General features: G+C 44.8%; 1 protein-coding gene across 1 annotated transcript in view; it reads right to left on the bottom strand.

Moving 5' to 3' along the window:
* LOC144152025 (sodium-coupled monocarboxylate transporter 1-like) overlaps positions 1–20,103 on the bottom strand; it is a 90,605-nt gene extending 70,502 nt beyond the window's left edge. Inside the window, exons 1-4 of the mRNA XM_077683217.1 lie at positions 19,918–20,103; positions 10,835–10,908; positions 6,591–6,992; positions 1,826–1,891 (exon numbers count right to left, since the gene is read on the bottom strand). Of these exons, the coding sequence (XP_077539343.1) occupies positions 1,826–1,891; positions 6,591–6,929 (405 nt within the window). The 5' untranslated portion in view covers positions 6,930–6,992; positions 10,835–10,908; positions 19,918–20,103. The remainder of the gene's footprint in view (positions 1–1,825; positions 1,892–6,590; positions 6,993–10,834; positions 10,909–19,917) is intronic.
* Positions 20,104–20,663: the final 560 nt, after the last annotated feature.

The raw sequence follows: 20,663 nt of genomic DNA, 5'->3' as shown, positions 1-20,663 counted from the left end.
CGATATTCCATCGGGCCCTTTGATAAAGGAATTTCCTTTTTTGTAAAAGGTTTCTAAACTTCCAGAAATGCGGCAGATTGTTTAATGAACCGATTTCTAACCGAGGTGATCAATATTCTGTTCTGCAAAATACAAGATAGCACTACACTTTCCGACAGCTATCAATTCTTCCGTGCACACGTGTTACAGATTTTTCAACAAATGAAAAAACAGGTCATTTCGGTGCTTCGCTCTTCACAGGGAGCTATTTGGTGTGGCCTCTGTACCCATCCAGCACACCCGCTGCGGCGGCTTAGTGGCTAAGGCGTTGTGCTGCTGACACCAAGTACACGGGTTTGACTCAATGCCACGGCGGCCGCTTTTCTGATGGACGAGAAAAGCGAGAACGCCGATGTGTTCGAGATTTCGGCACGTGTTAGCGATCGCCAGGTGGTCCAAATTAATCCGGAGCCCTCCCCTACGGCGCGCCTCATCGCCTGTGTAGCGTCGGCGCGTTAAACCTCATAATCAATCCATTAATCAATGCTGCCAGCATAACACCCAAAAATACTAATGTACAAATCAGAAAAGATTAAGTGATCTTGATATGAAGCATCTTTCAAGTCTTTTCTTAGGTGTAAGTGGCATAAGTGTTCCAGGCCTTTTAAACGGCATGCGCGATCAGTATCTCTTAGCGGGATGCAAATGTTTGGAATACTTGTCTTGTTCTGGACTACCGCACAACTTATGAAAGGAATGTTTCGAAAGCATTCGACTATTATCGAAAGCTTTCTTGTGTATGTGACATAGAACGCAGAATTTGATATTTGCATGATTTCACATTCAACGTGTGCCGGTAATCGAGGCAATCGCGCAAAATAGATCAGTGGTCTAATGTATGCGACAAGTAATTTTAGAAAGAACATAAAGTCTTTAACACCGTGCTGTCATAAATTCGCATATTAAAAGAAGTTGACTCATTCAGACATTGCCTTTGTGAAATTGAAGCGCTAGGTACCGAAAATACAGCCCCAGTTCTTAAAGAGCTCATCCGAAATACATTCATCATCATCATCACCAGCCTATCCACGCCCACTGCAGAACAAAGGCCTCTCCCATTAATCTCCAATTACCCCGGTCCTGTGCTAACTGCGACCAATTTATCCCCGCAAAATTCTTGATCTCATCTTCCCATCCAATTTTCTGCCGCCCCCTGCAACGCTTGCCTTCTCTAGAGATCCACTCTGTTACCCTTAATGACCAGCGGTTATCTTGCCTTCGCATTACATGCCCTGCCCACGTCCATTTCTTCTTCTTAATTTCTACTAATATGTCTTTAACACCAGTTTCCTCCCTGACCCACTCCGCTCTCTTCTTGTCCCTTAATGTTACACCTATCATTTTCCGCTCCATTGCCCCCTGAGTCGTTCTCAATTTAAGTTGAACCCTCTTAGTGAGCCTCCAAGTTTCTGCCCCGTAGGTGAGTACCGGTCAGATGCAGCTGTCATACACTTTCTTCTTCAGGGACAATGGTAGGCTACCATTCATTATCTGAGAATGTCTACCGTATGCACTCCACCCCATTCTTATTCTCATTATCTCTGCCTCATGGTTGGGATCCGGGTCACAACCTGGCCTAAGTAGATATATTCGCTTACCACTTCCACTGCCTCGCCATCTATCTCAAACCACTGTGCTGCCCCGAGGTTATTCATCATTACTTTGGTTTTCCGCATATTAATTTTCATAACAATACAATACAAGCACTCAGAAGGGAAATCGTGCTAGGCAAGCTACCGTTTTTATAAGCACAGCAGCGGCACGAGTTATACAAAACTTAACTTACCGTTAGAAAAATGTAGATAACGCAGGTAGTCAAAGAAATCACAGCGTTGAAGCGTAGGCGGATGTACTGTGGAAAAAGACTAGATTGCATTGTAGCAGAAAACCAACAAGTACAATGGAAACAAAACTTCCCGTTTTCTTAATTGACAACATCTGGTGCCTCGCTATTCTCTGTATAATGCGCACACGTTTCCGAAACGGTATAACACCAATCGGTATGGGCAGCCACATCTTTCCAATAATATGGTTATTTTTATTGGTGTTTTTGGTTTTCGCGTGCTGCGTCCTGTGTAGATAATGTTACCTTGTTCCTCTCTCGCGTTCATTTGTTAGTCATCTGGCATGCGTTTACAAAAAAGTTCCTCATTCGTGCCACTTCTTGCTTTCTTATCGACCCAACCAGTTCTTCTTTTTCTTTTTTTATATTTCTTCCCTATCTGTTTTTCCATTTATTTCCTTTGCGTTTGTCTGGCGTCTTTGTTTACCTTTGCTCCTTTCTTTCTTTTTTTCATTTGTTTACAGATTTTGAATGCGTTTTTATTCCGCTTTAATGTTTGAGCTTTTCTGCCTTGCCACCATTGAAGAATTTCCGGGTTGGATGATCACCGGAAACGCCTGCAGTGCTTCCGTAAAGAGCCACGAACTTAACCTCAAACGCCTCCTTTGCTCCTGTTCGCCCCGGATGGCAACTTTCTGGAAAGGGTCACTGCAACGACATTGCATCCGCCCATGTACTTACTAATTATTTTTCTTTGGTACTATGGACGCCACCCACCCTGGATGATCAACGTTAGAGTACCGAAGATCATCCGTTACTCCTTTTTAGGGAGGGGGGTGACGGAGGGGGGTGAAATAAACGCTTATCTGTCTTCTCAAGACATACCTAGCGTCCCTAAATAAGCCACGCTTATGAGTACCGCCACTTCGCGCACACAGAAGCATGTGAAGGCAGTTTTGTTTCTGGCTTGCACTGTTGCTATCTCTGCCAACGAAACCGCCGCTGGTTGCAACGGGCAGAATGGGACCGGCAGTTCTAGGGTGGGTCCGCGCAGCAGAGAGAGAGAGAGAGAGAGAGACAGAGAGGAGAGAGGCGCCCAGAAACAAAATTACTGCGTCCATTTGTAAACAAATATCACGTGGTGCCCGTTGACCAATGAAAATCCCGGTGGCACACAGCAATGAGGGCGAAGAGTGCCGATACTCTAAAAGCCTTTATTTAGTGACGCTAGGCATACCTCTCTTCTGTCGCGTTCGGGTCTCATTCCTCCATTTTATGTCAGCCTTGCGCCCAAACCCTCCTTCCCTTTCCTATTTCCCTAATGCCTGTATGTGTGTCAGCTCCTACGCTTTAAGGTACGCTCTTTCCTTTCCCGCCCAGCCCACACGATGAAATGTTTTAAACTTAGTTGCCAAGTACAGACGACAAGACAAAAGTTTTCGTACTTCAGGGTTTTTATCGTTCAGGCCTATGTCAATTAGGAAGAAATACTGCAAAATTCTGAAGAATGTGATCACTATTTTAGTGCCCAACATTTGTAAGAAGAGCATCACTCGGCACATTTTAGGTTTCACCAGTTGAAGTAGAAACCGCTGTTATTGGCAAGTGTCTTTGCTGGCATTACTACCATCTTTGACAAAAACCAGTCACTGACCGAAACGTTAGAAAATTTAATACGAATTTCACTGACTTTAGCGTTGTCTGTACAGTCGACTCTAGATAATTTGAAGTCGCCTCTTTGGGACCTTCGCTTAACTAAAAGTTATGTGCTAGTCGCGGAAATTTTGCATATAATCGAAATGAAAATGTTCGTAATTCGAAGCTAAGATTCATTACATCGTTTGTCTGGAGGTTATTTCGGATAAAAAAGCCTCACCGTGACCGTCCTTTCTCGATAAAATTGAAACTTTTCCAGCGACAAAATAGCACCCTGTTCTTTACTGAATTCCCTTTCACCGCAACTGGCAGGGGCAGCGCACACTGAGGCAGCGCACACATACTAAAGCGTCAAGACAATTTAGGTTCGCGCCAACGTATTCATCGCTTTTGTTTTTGTTTTTGAGGTTCTCAACCCCCGTTTATGCTGCGCAGTGCACCGTGTGAGCAATTTGTGTGGCGCACGCTTCAGGATTCGATTTTACAGATAAATCTTAACTATCATGGCAACACGCGTCGCCCTCAACTTGGGGTCCAAAGTGGATATTCCTAATGAAATCAAGAAAAGAGACTTGTTGCGGACTAGAAACAAGGCTGCTCTTGTATTTTTTGTTTAAGTGGAATTTCGGTTAATTCGAAGTGTTTTGCGGTTCCCGTGGACATCGTTTTAACGGGATTGGACTGTATGTCGCAATTGGCAAAATTCTTGATTGAAGTTTGTGTGGGGGGATAAGGAGGCGGGGCAGGCAGGAGTGGGGGCGCGCGGGCGTGCGCCTGCTCGCGCGCCGGCATAGGCCCTCGTATAGGCGCCAGAATGTTTGTCACTGGTCATCATGTCCAATGTCATGATGCATTCCATTTTGGAAAGGTAGATTCTTTTAAGGACACGGCACATAGGTGACAGATAATTAAGGTATAAAGAATCAGCAAATTGTTATTTCTCTCGAGCGCTAGCAGTGGGTGGAGCTGCTGACCATCTCCGACCTTCCATACCAGCTATGATTGGTGGAGAGGGCACGGATGGCCAGCATAACCCAAGGCATCCCGGACTAAGGAAGCCTCCCACCGGGCGGGTGCCCTAGCATCAGCACCTGGTCTCCGATAAAGTTTATTCATCATCACCTCGAGCGTTGACCCCGGTCATCTCATGAAAAGTTTTGCGTCTAGGACATATGTGCATACATGGAACCGTAGCCATGTATTTTGCCGTTTTGAATACAGCGAAACCGAGTTTTCTGAGCGGAAGCTTAGTTTAGGAAACCGAGAGCACGCAGTGAACCTGTACCGCAAAGAAGAGACATGCTGGTCGACATAGTCACCGCTGCAGGTGCGAACGCGTAGTGATCTTTGACTCAACCAGCGCCTCCTTGTACCCTTTTCTACTGGCAGGCGCTCCAACTCTTTTGCACTAAAACCCTCTAGGCAACGCCTCCCCTACCTTCCCCCGTTTTAACGAAAGAGCTGTCAGACGCTTTCCCTGCGAAACCGCATGAAGCATTGGCATTACATAGGCTCAGATTAAGCTTATATTGACGCTTCTAGGAACGATCTGTTCCCTGGGTTTCACCAGGAGCTACATACTTCGCCCAGACAACATTTTTGCAGTGTTGTTCACATTCTTTATGTAATACGACACATGATTTGTAAAAGCCCTACCAATTTTCTGGCAGCCCAAACTTAAATTATTCATACATAAGCTCCGGTTTTAAGGACAGTCGTTAATCAAGGAACCTGCCCGGACAATACAGCGGCTCCCTTAGAATACTTCGTCCTGGTGCTCTTCCACAACAATTTAGCAAATTTGATCTCTCAAACGTCGCCTTTATGTTTGCACTCTCCAACAGACGTTTTGTCTTCTAATTACAAAAATCTGCTGTTGCTGTCATAAGGACGCCGCAGCTATATATTTACCAAGAAGCATTTAAATCTCTACCAAACATACTAGACTGAATACGACGGTAATATCTAGCGATGCTCGGTATTTTTGAAAGCCTTCCTTTCAAAACAAAAAGGGAGCTGGTGAGTTTCACTGATCGAGCAATTTATTTTCTATAACTGTTATTCAGGGCGGCACTATTCTGCACAACTTTAAACGCAATGTCGGATCTCTATGCTAATAGAACGTGGAAGCAGTAACAAAAATAAATCCAAGTGCCTTCCAGGGAAGCGCACCTTTTGTATCAAAAGATGAGGGGTGGAATACTTTCTCTTCTTGAAAATCCGGTGGTTCGCTGGCTTCAAATTAATGGGCGTTGTACACTTACGTAAGGCGGGCTGCACCTCTTTGCCGACGAGCGCATGTCATCAGTTCGATGTTTTTGCCTGGCTACGATGAAGAGTTATAAGAGTTATAACTGAAATCTTCGCCATTACTATCCGGTAATTTGTCGTGTCGCAAAAGTTCTGAGCGTAATATTCAAGTTAGTTGTGACACCCGCGAGACGAGTTAGCCTATTTATAGTTTCTGTTTCCCAAATAAACATGAAAATTTTCACCCCGTTCGACTAGTAACAACAGGCAACCAATCAACCACCAAAAATATATAACACCCAAAATCACAAAAACAACCAGCAACCAGGGAAGTCAAGACCCACCTGCGTGCCCCACGGCGTCAAGATGCTTTCCGAAGTCTCAAGCTAGCATCTTCCAACCGAAGATTAACTTGCGCTGAGAGTTTGGAGATTTTTTGTGTTGTTTCAATGAAGTTTTGACTCTGTTGCTCACACCCAGCACCTTTTCATCAGTAATGCAGGCATCGATTTTTTTAGTTCCTAATGGTTGGCCGATATGCATTCGCCCCAAGAAATTATTGTGCGTATAGGCCAACCATTCCAAAATTCGATCCAAGCCGGCATTTTTTTTACAGTGAAAACGTTTCTACGCATCGTCTTGGAGTTTGCGCTGAAGCAGGAACATTGTATTTGGTGAGAAATGTTTGACAGCTCACTTGCTCACGGTTTAAATAGTAAATATCGAAGGTTTTATCACACATTTATTTTATAGCGATAAGAAATGGCACTATTGTGAAATAATATTTCTCAGGAATGAAATTCTAGGACATCTGGCACAACATGCGGAGTGTATTACGGCAGATTTTACGTTCGATACGAACCTCGAATATTGATGTGACGCCGCTCTTGTATAGCACTGGTGCAAACACGTACATGGCCAAAGGCACGTACAATAGGGCCGTCACGGCGCACCAAGCAACGTGCATTCCGTAGGCATAGTAATGGGCCGGGAAGGCTATCAGTCCCGTTGATGAGAACAGCGAGGCCACAGATGAAGCAGCCAAGGGCAGGAACTTCAGCAGACGGCTTCCCAGGAACACATCCTCTGCCGTTGATGCACTTGCAGCGCCAGCAGGAGGTTTTCGGACGGAGAAGTACAAGCCAAGGGCAAAATTTCCCAATACCAGAGTTCCAAAAAGCACGTATTCGATGGCTTCCATTACTCCCGAGTTCCGCAGCTCCCTTGGGTAAGGGGGGGGGAGCTACTGAACCTCTCAATTGACCTGCAAAATATATCATTGATAAACAGGTTGTGAGCGCAGCTTTCCACACAATAAAAGGAAACTTAAATCATGGCTGTTTTTTTTCATCTACTCACTGCCCCTACTCTTTTAAAAATAAAATCAAATAGTGTTCTGCAAAATCATCGAGGTATAGTGCCTATTTTTCTTGTTACCTGTAAGTTAGAGTTCCTTTTCACTATACACCATGCGCTTTTCGTCACATTGTCATATCAGTCGGGCATTAGCTATTTCGACCGCGCTAGCAATTCTGTAGAGAGCTGGTTCTTTTGTGCAGATGTAGTAAAAAAGGCAAATATGGCGTCGTCAGGGAGCGACACCTATTTATTTTTCACCCGTTCGTCAAACTGATCCTTCGCTTTTCAGAGGGCTTTGACTGAACGGCAGTAAAATATCTGAGCGTTAAAGAACAAAAGTTGTACGAAAGTTTTTATTATTTTTTTGAGAAGTCTGGGTTACCTAAAAAAACGATAACAATTACCTGAACAAAAACATTATTTCTCTTCTCTCTTTGGCCATGTAACCAGACTGTATTCTTCAAGATATAACTTCCCGTTGCACTGCCCATTCACATTACCATAGAGATGGCATATTTCATCTGAACAAACGTTTCTTATCGGCTGAAAAGCCGTACCGAGATGCGTTGAAATCAGACGTAATCCAACCATGTAACCAAATCAGGTGCGGCACGTCGGGAAAGTTCGAGTTTTGGGAGTCCGAAAAAACGGTTGGATACTGTGATGTTTAACAATGTATAAAAAGTAATTTCAGGGTTTGTCCGAAAACAGGTAAGGGAGAGTGAAGTTTTTAGGCGTCATTGCGGGTTTTATGTTGCGGCTGATATTAAACTTCAGTAATTTACCATTTCATTTAATAATTTAACAGACCCTTACTGTGCACGGAAGTGCCGATAGTTGCCTGCTACTCCTAAATATTCTTCCATATTTCCTAAGAATATGTATATTATTCAGAGTTAAACTCTTTGGCATCTGCGTTCGGTTTATTACCCAGAGTTTTAAGTTGTTTGAGGGCGCCCTCAATTTTGGAATTGAGAACGAAGTCAACAAGTCTGTTGTGATATTCATTGGGTCATAGAAGTCGCAAGTGACTCATTGTTTTCTTCCATTTGGTGCTTTTTCAAACCTTTTTAAGTAAAATATGTATAGCATAAGTGGATAAAGAATATCGCAAATTTATTTAGGCCTATATCAGCATCGGTGTTATCAGAACAAAACTCCCGGCATCTAATAGGTCACTCTTTTTTAAAGGCTTTTATCTTCTGTAAATCCCTATCTTAAAATATTTGTCTACAGTTAAGAGGTACTTCGAAAGGAAAACGAAGTATGTTGATTAGCAATAATGGACATCGTGAGGTAACGATTTTGACTGCAAATCACCGCAGAAAAAACGGCAATCCATACTTCCTAACCGATTCCACACAATTTGTTTGGCGCAATCTTACATTACGACAGCCATACAATTGGACAGTTCTTGTAAATTAGAGTACATACATCTTGCTCCGTAGATTTTGCACGCCACGAGCGTTGAAATGAAAGAGAGATAGTTACACTTACCTCTGAACTAGTTAACTAATTGGGGAAACACCAATTCAGCAGACATTGCAAATATAAAACTGCTAATCAAGTGAGCAGGAGTACGAACGCTACCAAGGCAGGCAGTAAGATCAGCTTTACCACGTGTAACAACCATCCGGTCACTGCTGTTGGTGTGAACGTGCAATTTCTAGTAGGAATGCCAGACGCTGCAATACCGGATAAGCTGACCCATTCCTTCGCTGTTGAAAGCAATTAGAAAAACAATGTATCCATGTTTAGGCAGATATGCCCATCCTTTTTTATTATTACTTCTGGACTGGCTGCTGCCCATAAATCACGCAGTAGCTGGTTTACGGAGCCAATGACACCCGACATCTTGCTTCGCTCTGCCGAGGGCCTCTGTAAGGCTGTCGTATAGCTTAACGTTACTGGAAGCCTCATTTTTTCAGGTGAAATCGTCTTTCCCGGTTTCTACAAGTCCATCCTCAACTCTGCATGCTTATTTCATAAATCCTTAAAAATCACTTGTGGTCAACAGTTTGCGGTTAATGAATGACTATTATTTACAGTGAACCTTGTTTTATTATGTCTAACCCGTTCTTTGAATATACCTTTGTTTAATTATGTTGTATTGATATTATGTTTTTTTTTGTTCATTGCCAAATATCGCTTCACTGATCTCTGTAACGCTCACCTGCCTGTGTGCGCGTTTCTTCTGTACTTCGCACAGGAGGTCCCCTCGGCATTGTAAACTCTGGGACCTCCTTCGGTAAATTGCTATTGTTCTTTTCCTGTATGCAAATATTTTTCAATAAAGCCTGAACCTGGGCCTTAAACCATAGGCTACAAGGCATCAAATTAAGGAGTTTTACGCACCGGTGCTATACATAGGCTATTAAACGCGCTAGTTAAGACTCCGGAATAATTTCGTCCACCGCGAGACCCTGAACGTGCACCCTAATCTCGACAAACGGGCGTTTTAATTTTTCGCATGAATCAGAAAAGCGGCCGCCGCGGCGCGGATCCAACACACCGCCTTGAGCTCCACAGCACAGCGTTTTAGACACTCGGTTATCGTGGCGGTTGTTTCAAAATTTAAACGGGGACAACACGTTCATGTTGACGACATTAACCAAGTTCGTGTGCATATACAGTTCGAGTTTAGCTATATAAACAGTTGCAGCGTCTTTCTCAAGCTAGCCAGGCTTTTTTTGAAAAGTGTTTTGTTCTTTTTTCTCTACACCAAACGGGCCTCGAACTAGTCGAACTTTGGTGACACATTCAGCTCAGATTTGTCATGCACACTGGTGTCGCCGGGTAAGATCTGATACTCGAGATTGTTCCGTCAGTGAAGGGCTGAGGCAGCAGCTCATTATATTTTCATTTTGGCAGTGTGACCTTCTGACCCAACGGCCACTCCCTTGCACATACCCTACATCCATGGTTTCCGGAAACTTTTCAGTTTCCATTGAAATGTTTTCTCAGTGACAACAGAGCCTGATTATAGGTCAAATAAAAACTGAAATCTAGTGTAAGCCAGGAATGGTCCGCCGATAACAAACAGCAGCCGGTAGAAGCAGCTGTGCGGTGTGCTCAAAAGCAGTTGCACGACAAAATTCTGGCGAATGCAGATTTGTCATGGAGGCTTAGAAAAAAGAGTTGGAGCAACAAAAAACTAAAAAAACGAACGTGTGTAACACGAACAGCAGAAGTCACGTACTTGCTTCCTGTTATTGCCATGACCAAATGCCACATTTTGACCTTCATTATTCGAGGGTTGCCTGCCGTGTCACTGTTATTGCTGCTGCAGAGGCGATGCCGTTTTTTCCTTCAGTTTGTCAGCAGGGAAGTACAGTGTGACATAAGCCTCGCAGGGAGCCGAAAATGGAGACAAAGTTGTTTCGTCACAGCAAGCAAAGGCAATGTTAAGCAAGTACCGGCAGTCTGTTGTACTCTGTTCATTCGTCCCGTCCTTTGCGCTATTGTTCCTTCAGCATTTCCCACCGGTAAGGATACCGACAGATGACAGGTTTGAGGAAACTGTACAACTGCAAACGGCTCACGTTCTTGCTCCGTGGTGCAGCCGCCAAATAAAGCTAACTGCTCGCCAGCGTGCAGCCTCGTGCTGTAGACTTTACCTAATATAGATGTTACTTTTAAGTAGATAAGGGTTTCCTGAGGCGGAGCTAGCCTTGCATGAAACTGCCGGGAAGCTCTTTGCCTAAGTGAGAAAATATCGTATCAAATATAGAGAACGTCACCACTCACCACTTAACCTTGTGGACTGCAAGAACCTTCTCAAGGCAATCCAGTATCCAGTATTGTGCAATGTCAAGTCTCCCCTGAAATAATAATGTACTCGGCTGTTGTGCGTGGCTGACTCAGCATGTGGAGATCCTGAAAAAAATCCTTCCGGTCTAGGTTGTGCTTGTAACAATTCGTAATGAACCCATTATTGAGACCAACTACACCGTACGAGGGGTATTAAGGGGGTGGGGCAAGGCTGACCTTGTGTAGTCAAGCTGGTGTTCGCGGTGAGGCTGTTCTTACTCAGCGGAAGAAGCAGGCTTTAACCCTTACCAGGCCCCTTGGACTTGCTGGTTCATGCAAAAAAATTACGCCCATCTTCCCGCGAGAGAACCCTGATGTGATGCGACGCATGGGGGGGTTCAGTTGGTCGTAACGTTGCCTTGAGCGTTTGCGCTGACGCTGGTATTGGATTGTGTAAGCCCACTCGCTAAAGGGACTGTCGCTTCCATCACGTCTTCATCGGAAGAATCAAGTCAAGCACGGAGTCGTCAAGCAAAGCCACGCGGAGTCGAACGAGAGCGAGCGCTGACTGAACCGCCGCAGCTTCAATGAAGCTTCAACGCAGCTTCAATGGCAACGCACTGGCTTCCGGTAGATGAAACCGCACAGACTTCTGCTTAAGAACCAACGAAATATTCTAACTGGGTATTACAAAAGCGGCTGCGAACTCCTTTTGTATCAACGAAACCATCGGTACATACGTGCAAGCTGTTGCCATTTTTCGCTTTTGAAGGAGTACTGACACTAAATTTACGTGTTACGTTTTTTTACGCTGCTATGGGGGCCTACTAGCCCACTAATAGAATGGCACATTAGACGGTCGATCGCAGCGTACACAATCATTTACGGCGTCGTTTATTCGTGTCATCTTCGGTTTCACAAAAAAAAACTAACGCCGCGCAGCCGCCATGATAGGAGAGCGCCCGTGAAGCCACCATTTTTCTTGCACCACTGCCGGTCTGGACGCGCGCGCTCACCCAGACCGCACGAGGGCCTTACCATCCCCACGCGCCTAAGCCGCACGGCGTCAGTCCCAAAACCATGACGTGTGCACACGGCGTTGCAGCGCGCGCCAAGCGCAGCCAGCGCGTCGGGTACGTCATGGGAGCCGCGACGTCGGCAGTTTGGGGCAAGAAGCAAATAATATCACGTAGGCCCGTTCTGGGCTTTCTCGTGCGGGCGAAGATTAAAGTGAATTTTAAATGTTGTTACAGACTATGGCCAGCTTCCCGAGAAACATACACGAAGCATAACCGTATATCCATGTGACCAATCTCTCCCTGTCTGGGCATGTGCTCCGGTGGAAAAACACTTGTCGATGACAAATGGAAAGAACATAAGGCAGACGAAGTCCGAGTTCCCGCTGGACAGGCTCCGTGCCATCAACCTGCCTTTGTGCCAGTGACTACGGTGTCTGCTTTGTAAATAGACCCCTTCCGATATGCTATCTCTTCGTTGTCACGTGACAATATGTTATACTGAAAGATTACTGTTCGAAATTGTTGGGAGATCTCCACATACAAAAGAAGCATTTTACATAATTTTCTCAGCTTCGAAATTTCGTGCCACTACTCTTTTAAGTTCCAGCACAAGTGACTTTGGTTCTTCCAGAGCTGTACAACGCTTCGAGCGAATGTGAGGGACAGTAAGCACACATTTCAGGCTCCCGTATCGCAAAGGCGGGTACTAGGCAGCCTTTGTTCCTGGCCATTGACGGCACAACACCCCAAGAGGATGTATAATTGCTGAACGTGACATTCTATGCTTGTTTTTAGGTGACGCAGCTATACAAATCCAAGGTTGGTACCACCGTGACGTACCAATCGCATGCGCAATTGTGGCGAAACCTGGGGACCGAAAGGTAGACCGAGCGATTTCTCTGGCATCTTGTTTCCCACGGCCTGAGAAAGGCTTGAAAAACTGTAAGCTCTTTCCTGTACACTGCTTCAAAAAGCTCCAGTTGTGTCCCTAAAGGCGGTACTAGAAGCAGCTGATAAAGCATACTGTTCAGCATCAGGTTTTCGTGCAACTTGATCTTAGAGGTAAGATCAGTGCTTCATGTTACAACAGCAATTTTTTTAGATGCAACCACGGAGTCTTGAGTCCTTCGCCCGCGCAGCTTTCAGTCGACTACAATTACAAGAAATCGTAGCGGAGAAACCTGTCGAATGGAATGCCATTCAACTCTACCACGTCGCATGCAGACTTCCGCCTCGCCCCTATTAAATTGTTCTGTATATACCGAAGTATGGGAATGCAGAACTCAGGTGGAGTATTACGCACCCAGGCATACCTAATGCACATAATGTGTCCACAAACAAAAGAAAGAAGAAATGATTTTATGGAATAAAAATGTTTGACACAGTTTTTGGGTTTGTGTTCCAACTAAAACGCAAAATACGGCACAATACTTTATCTGCATGTTTTCCGTATACTTCGTATATACAGAATTTATACGAACCATTATTTGGCATTTCTAGCAGTCGTACCATGATCAACACGATGTCTGTTTTTTAACTTAATACCCTAGTCTATTGTCATGTGGTGGGAGAAGATGTCGAGGTTTTTATGCCGGCGCTGTATCAGCAAAGCTACGAATTTCTTATTCGCAGGCTTCCATATATACGGAACATTTCATGCGGTGGGGTACTTTGCTACACACGGCTTCTTTGCCAATAACGTATTGGACTGATTAGCTACCTGAAACATACTAGAAGGCACGGCTTGTGAACTGTTTCTGTGTTCCTTGATGTGTCAGAAGCGTAAAGTTGACCATTGGTACGCGTACAGCCCATGCGGTTCAAAAGCAACGAACTTCAGTGCTGCAGTGTCAATTTTGTCAGCTTGGCATCGCGCTTGAAAAAATGGGGATGAAACAACAATAGTGCCTCAGATTTGCATACCGTATACGTGCTAGAGTGTGAATAATTGCTTATGAAAGTAGTTCACCAATACATATTTAAGGGCGTATGCTTATTTCTTTGGCTATGCGGTCTCCACGCAATGGAGAACTCGTTTGGTTTCGCAGAACCGTGAAGCGACAGAAATCGAGGCTTTGATTGTGTTTTCATCATGTTGAAGTGTCTTGTACCACTCTTAATTTGCACTGTTACCAACGATTGCTCCGAAATTGAGCAAACGCTCTATTCGTGCATTGAAGCAGTGAGTACAACAATAGCTTGTAGTCATTCGGCGGCTGCTTCTGCTCAAGCATAAATCACATTCGTGCTACCCTTCTCCAGCCTCGCAAAATCCAGTACATTATGAACGCAACTGTAGTCCGTACGACTAAAAATCACCAGAAGCTACACAGCAGAAGTTGTAAGCAGTTGCAGCGAGTAGACAGCCCAGATTGGTCTTCCCTTTCTGCACCCCCAAGCGTTTGCGAGCCGGTTCCGGGCGGCAGCCGGCTTTAAGTGGAACCTTTTTAGAAGCGTCGCCGGCCACCCGACGGCTCCCGCCAGGTGACGCTCTCGGTTTTTCGCTGCAACTTCACTCTATAGCAGTCTATAGCAGGCTCTGTCTTTCAAATTGCCAAGTCTTATCTGCAAATAAAAAAATCAAATCCAGCTTGCACAACAGCGGAAACTTGATGTCACAGCAGATCTGTGTTCGTCTCACTAAAAGAAACTCGACGAGTGCTATATATGTCCCTGAGAACAATTTTTCTTGTGTATATATATCGCGCTGGTCAGCAGAATACTAAATCAACGGAAACTATATGAGTGCTTTATTTCTACAGTGGCCACTTCATCCTTTGTATACTGCATCGCCTGCCACCGCAGTCTTCTCCTGGCACCGCGGCACGCTTCCTGATAAGTCGCCTCTTCTTCTGGCGTCCGTATATTCGTTGGTCATCCCATCCCCCATGTGCACGGCACAGAATCCGATAGAGTTCTGGCACCACCGCCTCAGTGGTGGGGAGTTTTATGAGCACACGTTTTCTCCTAGCAGCGCCGAGCGAATGACATCAGGAGCAGACAAGAGTAGTTTTGCCGGCGACGCTGTTTGCTCAAACGCTTTATTGCACAGGTGCTCGGTATTTTTTCTTTTCTTCTTGTCAGCCCCTCACGTGGCGAAAGCCCCCGCGCAAGCCTGTTTACATATCTGAGACTGATTTCGCTTAGCTCATTCTTTGTTCCAACTTTTACTTCTGAAGTTTTTTACTAATTCTCGCTTGTGAGTTTACGCTCTTTTTTCATTCGAGTGCTTACGTTTTTAATTTACAGTTTTGTGTAGCGGGCCCATTAGTTCCCCTTACGATCGATTCCTGGCAAATCCTCCATGGAGGTATTCTTTTCTTTTTATCCGCTTACGGTCCGCATGCCCACGCGGAAGCCTGGATACGTATCTGAGACTAGGCGCCCATCCTGTTAGCTTTTATCTGTTCCCTCTTCGAAAAGCTAATTATTAAGTGCGAATGCACTTCTTAAGCGACCCTGAATCACGCGTCCACCGCCGTCCGTCCGTCCGCACCACATACCCAATTAGGGCGATTGGCCAAGAAGAGTTCCTAATTTCTTTAGCACATACCCACTTAGGGCGATTGGCCAAGTAATCTGAATCACGCGTCCACCGCCGTCCGTCCGTCCGCACCACATACCCACTTAGGGCGATTGGCCAAGAAGAGTTCCTAATTTCTTTAGCACATACCCACTTAGGGCGATTGGCCAAGAATCGGGCGTGAGAAGGGCTAATGCACCCGCTTAAAGGAGTACTGACACGAAATTTCAAAGCTGAGATCCGCTCTAGCAATCAAGTACAACGACAACACAAATAGGTGTCTGTGCATGGCACATACCCACGTGGGGGATTGGCTAGGAATCGGGCGTGAGAAGGGCTAATTTAGCCCTTGGAAAGAATCATTCTTACGAACAAGCAATGTTTTACGTGTTTTGGAAGAACCCACGCCCGTTCGACTAAAAAGCTTTGTTTTTTTTGTAGATTTGCTTAAAACGTGTCCATTTCTGATCTCTCTGTGTGATCTCTCTTTCGCGAACATTACCGAACCGCGCAAATTCAACTCCTGCATTCGCACTTTCACATTCTTCCCCTCGGGGAAATGCGGGGAAATGCGGGCAAATACTTTTTTGTTAGAACCCTTATTTCCGAATTTTGTGCCTATTCTAGATTGCGATTAAATGCTTTTTCTTCATTCAGATGCTTCAGTTTTATTTCTCAATTTCGTGTAGCGGCGCATTAGTCCTTACGCCCGATTCCTAGGTGGGTACGTGCGCTCGGCTTTTTCTTGGTATATTTTCTGCGCATGAACGGTGCAACCAAAAGCCTTAACAGCTCTGTTGTTAAAATTGACTTGAAATTGAAATTGAAGTCGTTTGGAATAGATGGGTGTGACAAGACACCTCCTCCCCTTTATTGAGATTTCTTAACCAACCGCTTTACGCAGATGCACTTGAAGAAATTTAAAGCTAAGGTTTCTTGGGCTATTTCGCAATTTCCTGAGAGGGCTGCTGCAGCTGGCCGTGCTTTTTAGCCTGTTGTGCACCTCTGTTTTATCTTACACTAGCCCACGCAGCTAACCTCCGGTTATCGCGTATGCGGAGAACGACAGCCTCTTGAAGGAGGACATCTGGTGAGAGTATCTGAGATGACGCTCGTGTACTCGAACCGCGTCCGAGGGGTTGTGCCGGAGCACCGACTTGCAGAGGGCTCGGGGGGAGCACAGTTTTTGCGTGCATTATGTTCTTTGCTCCTTTGCAACGGAGATTGAGTCATTTAAAGTTTCTCGTTATGTCGCGTATTTCTCAAACCACTGCCCACGGCCCACCGTTTTAACAAATCTTATTTTTACAAAATCTGCATTTTACAAAATAATTTATTACTTTCGTAGATTGAAGCATATCTCTCAGATCGGTAACAAGGTGTTCCTACTGACGACTTAAATTTCAAATCTGCAGTAGTTCGATCTGGAGTCCCTCAAGGATCCGTGTTAGGGCCTCTTTTGTTTGTAGTTTTCATTAACGACATCGCTTGCAACATACCAATAAAAGTTAAGCTATTTGCCGATCATTGTGTGCTGAAGTCGAATCTGCTGACGATCAAGAAACTTTAAACACGTCACTGAACAATATACAGGAATGGTGCCTGAAGTGGCAAACGACTATTAATCCAAAAAACTGTTTCAATGACTATAACCCGCAAAAAACACCCACTAAATTTTAGATATCATGTCGGTAATTGTTTCTTAGACATAGTGTCCAGTTACAAACATTAAGGGGTTGTTTTCAATTCTGATTTGCGGTAGACTGAGCATACGACGTACAGCCGGTAAAACGCTTGTCTATAACAGCGATTTCAACTTCAACCAGCTACAGCCGAAAACTACCGAAACATACTCGTTCCAAACATGTCGGAGGCAAAAGCGAAGGGCTAATACTTCAGAATTCCGCAGTTGTTTTATTCAAATCCCGCTCCAGTGGGGCAGGATAGGGCTGAGATTACGAACGCTGTGTTATAGACAAGCCTTTTACCGGCTGTACATTACAAATAAGGCAATGAATAAGCCCGGCTATTTGAGACGAACATTACGGAATTAAACGAAGGAACTGAAGTTGCTAGCCTACAAAACTTACATTAGACCCGTAATAGAATATGCGCCTGTATGGGACCCGTATACACGAACGAACATTGACAAACTAGAACGAGTACAGAGAAAACCCGTCAGATTTATTTTTAATTCCTATAGTTGGCGCATATCCCCATCGAGTCTCCTTCCTACCGCAAACTTAGAAAAATTAGAAATGCCACGTCACCGCGACAGGCTAAATTTATTTTATTTAATATACCATGATAAAGTGGGCATAGACAAAGCTAACTACCTCACAATGACCGATCGTCACCCGACGCATTCATATCACGCGAAAAAAGTTACAGATATTTCTTCTCGCACAAACGTATTTATATATTCCTTCTTTCCTGAAACACTCGCTAGTTGGCATTCCCTACCGCAGAGTATGATGGAATTCCCTACTGTGGAAATATTCATAAAACGCCTCTCAATTTGAGTGCTGTCACTGTGTTCCTGTTCAAGTTCTTCCTTTATGGTATGTTTTATACAGCTGAGTGCTAATCGCTGCATTTCATTTTTGTGTTTTTTTGTGCTGTAGTGATATTCCTTCTGTAAACCGGGCCTTTCAAAACATAGTTTCACGTGCATCGGGTTCTCTTTCATGTGACCATTGTTGCCGCTTTTTTTCCCCTCAACGATGTGTAAAAGTTTGTCTCCGAGCACATTTTTTTAAATTTATTCCTTGTGTGGCATTTTTTGTCATCGTACCGTGTTTTTCTAATTGCAAATAGTTGTTATCGGCACACTTTTCGGTGGTGGCGCGTCAAAGTTTCATGCGCGTAAAATTCTGTGCAGGTATGTGCTTTATTGTTGCGCTTTATTGTTGTGTTTACTTTTGTTTTCTTTTTTTTCTTCGACAAATGTTGTCAATCAGTGTCTATATTTTTTCTGCGTTGGTTTAAATGTATGCATTCAACTATTGCCTCATTGTGAACGTAAACTTGTATTCCCACTCCTGCCTGAGCAGTCTGGCAGTATTCAATAAATAAATAAACTATTCCATGCACAATAACACTCAAAAAATGTCGCATGCCAGTTCATTTCAACGCAGTTATGGCCAGATGACAGCTTCGCGTTAAGTCGATTCCAACCTCTGCATCTGATTCCCCATTTTTTCTTTATGCATTGGAAGAGGCGGCTGGAATGGTAGCGGCGGAAAAGAATCGTGCGTGTAATCAGTGGCCTTAGCAACTGTTCACCACTTGTTTCTGTGCTGATGAACTGCGAGTCCGTTTCCTTTAGGAAACTACGTTGTTGTCAAGAAGTATCGTTTTCCTTTTTTGTGCGCACTCCTTCATCAACACAATAGCGTACACTTGTTGCTTCGCTAGGATCTTCGTACATTGAAAACGTGATGATCTGCAACATGTTCTGATGTTAGCAAACGTGTTACTCCATCATACCACCGCAAAAGGTAAAATAATAAAAGACACAACAAACTTTGTGAAGCACACATCATTACCAGTAAGCACACATCATTACCAGTGACTGCATGCGCGTAACCACACCATCTGTACTCCTGTTGAGTCCTGGCCCTGAAGGCATTGCCGCGTTGTGGTACCACTGGGCTTCGGCTATCTGTGTTAGCGGTTCATCGTAGGAGACTATGCGGAAAATGCCGTTCCGTTTCCCGCACGGTATGTGAGATCGGCTTCAGCTGCGTGCTTCTAAATCAGCATAAACAAGAGGGGCGAGGTAAATACTACTTTCCCACCGAAAACTGGCAAGCCTGAGCCACGTGTCGACATTACATGGCAGTGTGGAAGCACGTCGTAGTATCTATTCCTCGGCTAAATTGACGTAATGTTTTCTGTTTATATTCCTACCAGCTTGAAGCAATGTGTTCTGTGATTGTACAAAAGGGTTTTCGGGCATTGAACAATACAGGTTTGTTGCCAAAGTGAACAGGTGTGATGGTGATGACTCACTGGCTTTATCTGGTGAGTACTTGGCAGGCACCACAAGCGTAATTCTTAGTGCTGACATGGGAGTCGTCAAAAATGCTTCGTTCGTCCGTCATTCAAGTCTGCTTGCCCGAAAAACGTAACATTATGAAGTCTGTACAGTCGCGTAATGTTTGCAAATGGCTTGGTGTACGAGCCACACTCAGTATCCGCGATGCGGCCGTAGTTGTCGCCGTAAAGATGAGCAGGCGATTTGTTTTTATGTTTTAACACGTTAAGCCGCTTTCCTAAACTCAGATCTTGCACTTTTTAAAAATGACTTTCTGGTTCTTCACTCACAGTCATTTCGTTAGGGACCCCTAATTCTAATACTGTCTGTCAAGTCTAATGGGAAAATCCTGTATGCACCTTGCACTAGCATAGACGGGCTAGGAGAGGCCTGGTCAGATAGTGTGGCCGTGTTTTTTTTTATCCTGGCGATAGTTCGCCTTAGACAGGCCTTTACTTCCCCTAAGGAAATTCTGTCTTCCTCGTCGCTGCCACATTACCTTGTGAATTAGGAGGGCCGCAATGCCGCAGACATGCAGCTTTCTTCACTGTGATGCGAAAATGCAGCCTCCAATGTCACGGCACAACAAAAAAACAGGGCTACCAGTCTTCCTGCACTGCCAACAAAGGAATAAATGGCGAGCCTCTACTCCCTCAGGAGCATTTAAACAGTTGTTCTGCGTTCATGTTACTCGTACACCACTTTTCAGAAACATACATTGCTATGTGAACCTGAGGCCCACATGCCCCTATGCCGTATTTCCGCAAGAACAGCTGCTGAGAGCCATGGAAACACCTGCTCAGCCAGTGCCACACAGTTTCCGAAAGCTTGTGAAGTCATGGCGAGGGAAACGTTTGCCACCACTTCGGGCACATTTTTTTGTGACTGTAGGGTTCAACGCGCCGACGCTACACAGGCGATGAGGCACGCCGTAGGGGAGGGCTCCTGATTAATATTGACTCCCTGAGGATCTTTAACATGCGCCAAAATTTCGGACACATGGGCGTTTTTGCATTTCGCCTGCATCAGAAAATCGGTTTCAGCGACCGGGAATCGACTGCGTCCTGGTGCTCAGCAGCACAATGCCATAGCGACTGATCCACCGCGACGGGTTCGCACACATGTTTTGATTATAGCCTGCTAGGTATAGCTAACAAGCGGCGATTCATTGATTGATTCATGCATAAAATATCAGGTCATGTAATTTTGCCACAGCACACCACATGTGCCACCAGCCCTACTACT

Source organism: Haemaphysalis longicornis, unplaced genomic scaffold (genome assembly GCF_048455015.1).
Source record: "Haemaphysalis longicornis isolate Haplotype H1 unplaced genomic scaffold, Haemaphysalis longicornis Haplotype H1 scaffold_9, whole genome shotgun sequence".
Taxonomy (NCBI): Eukaryota; Metazoa; Arthropoda; class Arachnida; order Ixodida; family Ixodidae; genus Haemaphysalis; species Haemaphysalis longicornis.
Note: the sequence above shows the minus strand (reverse complement) of the source record. Positions and strands in the feature narration are given on the sequence as shown.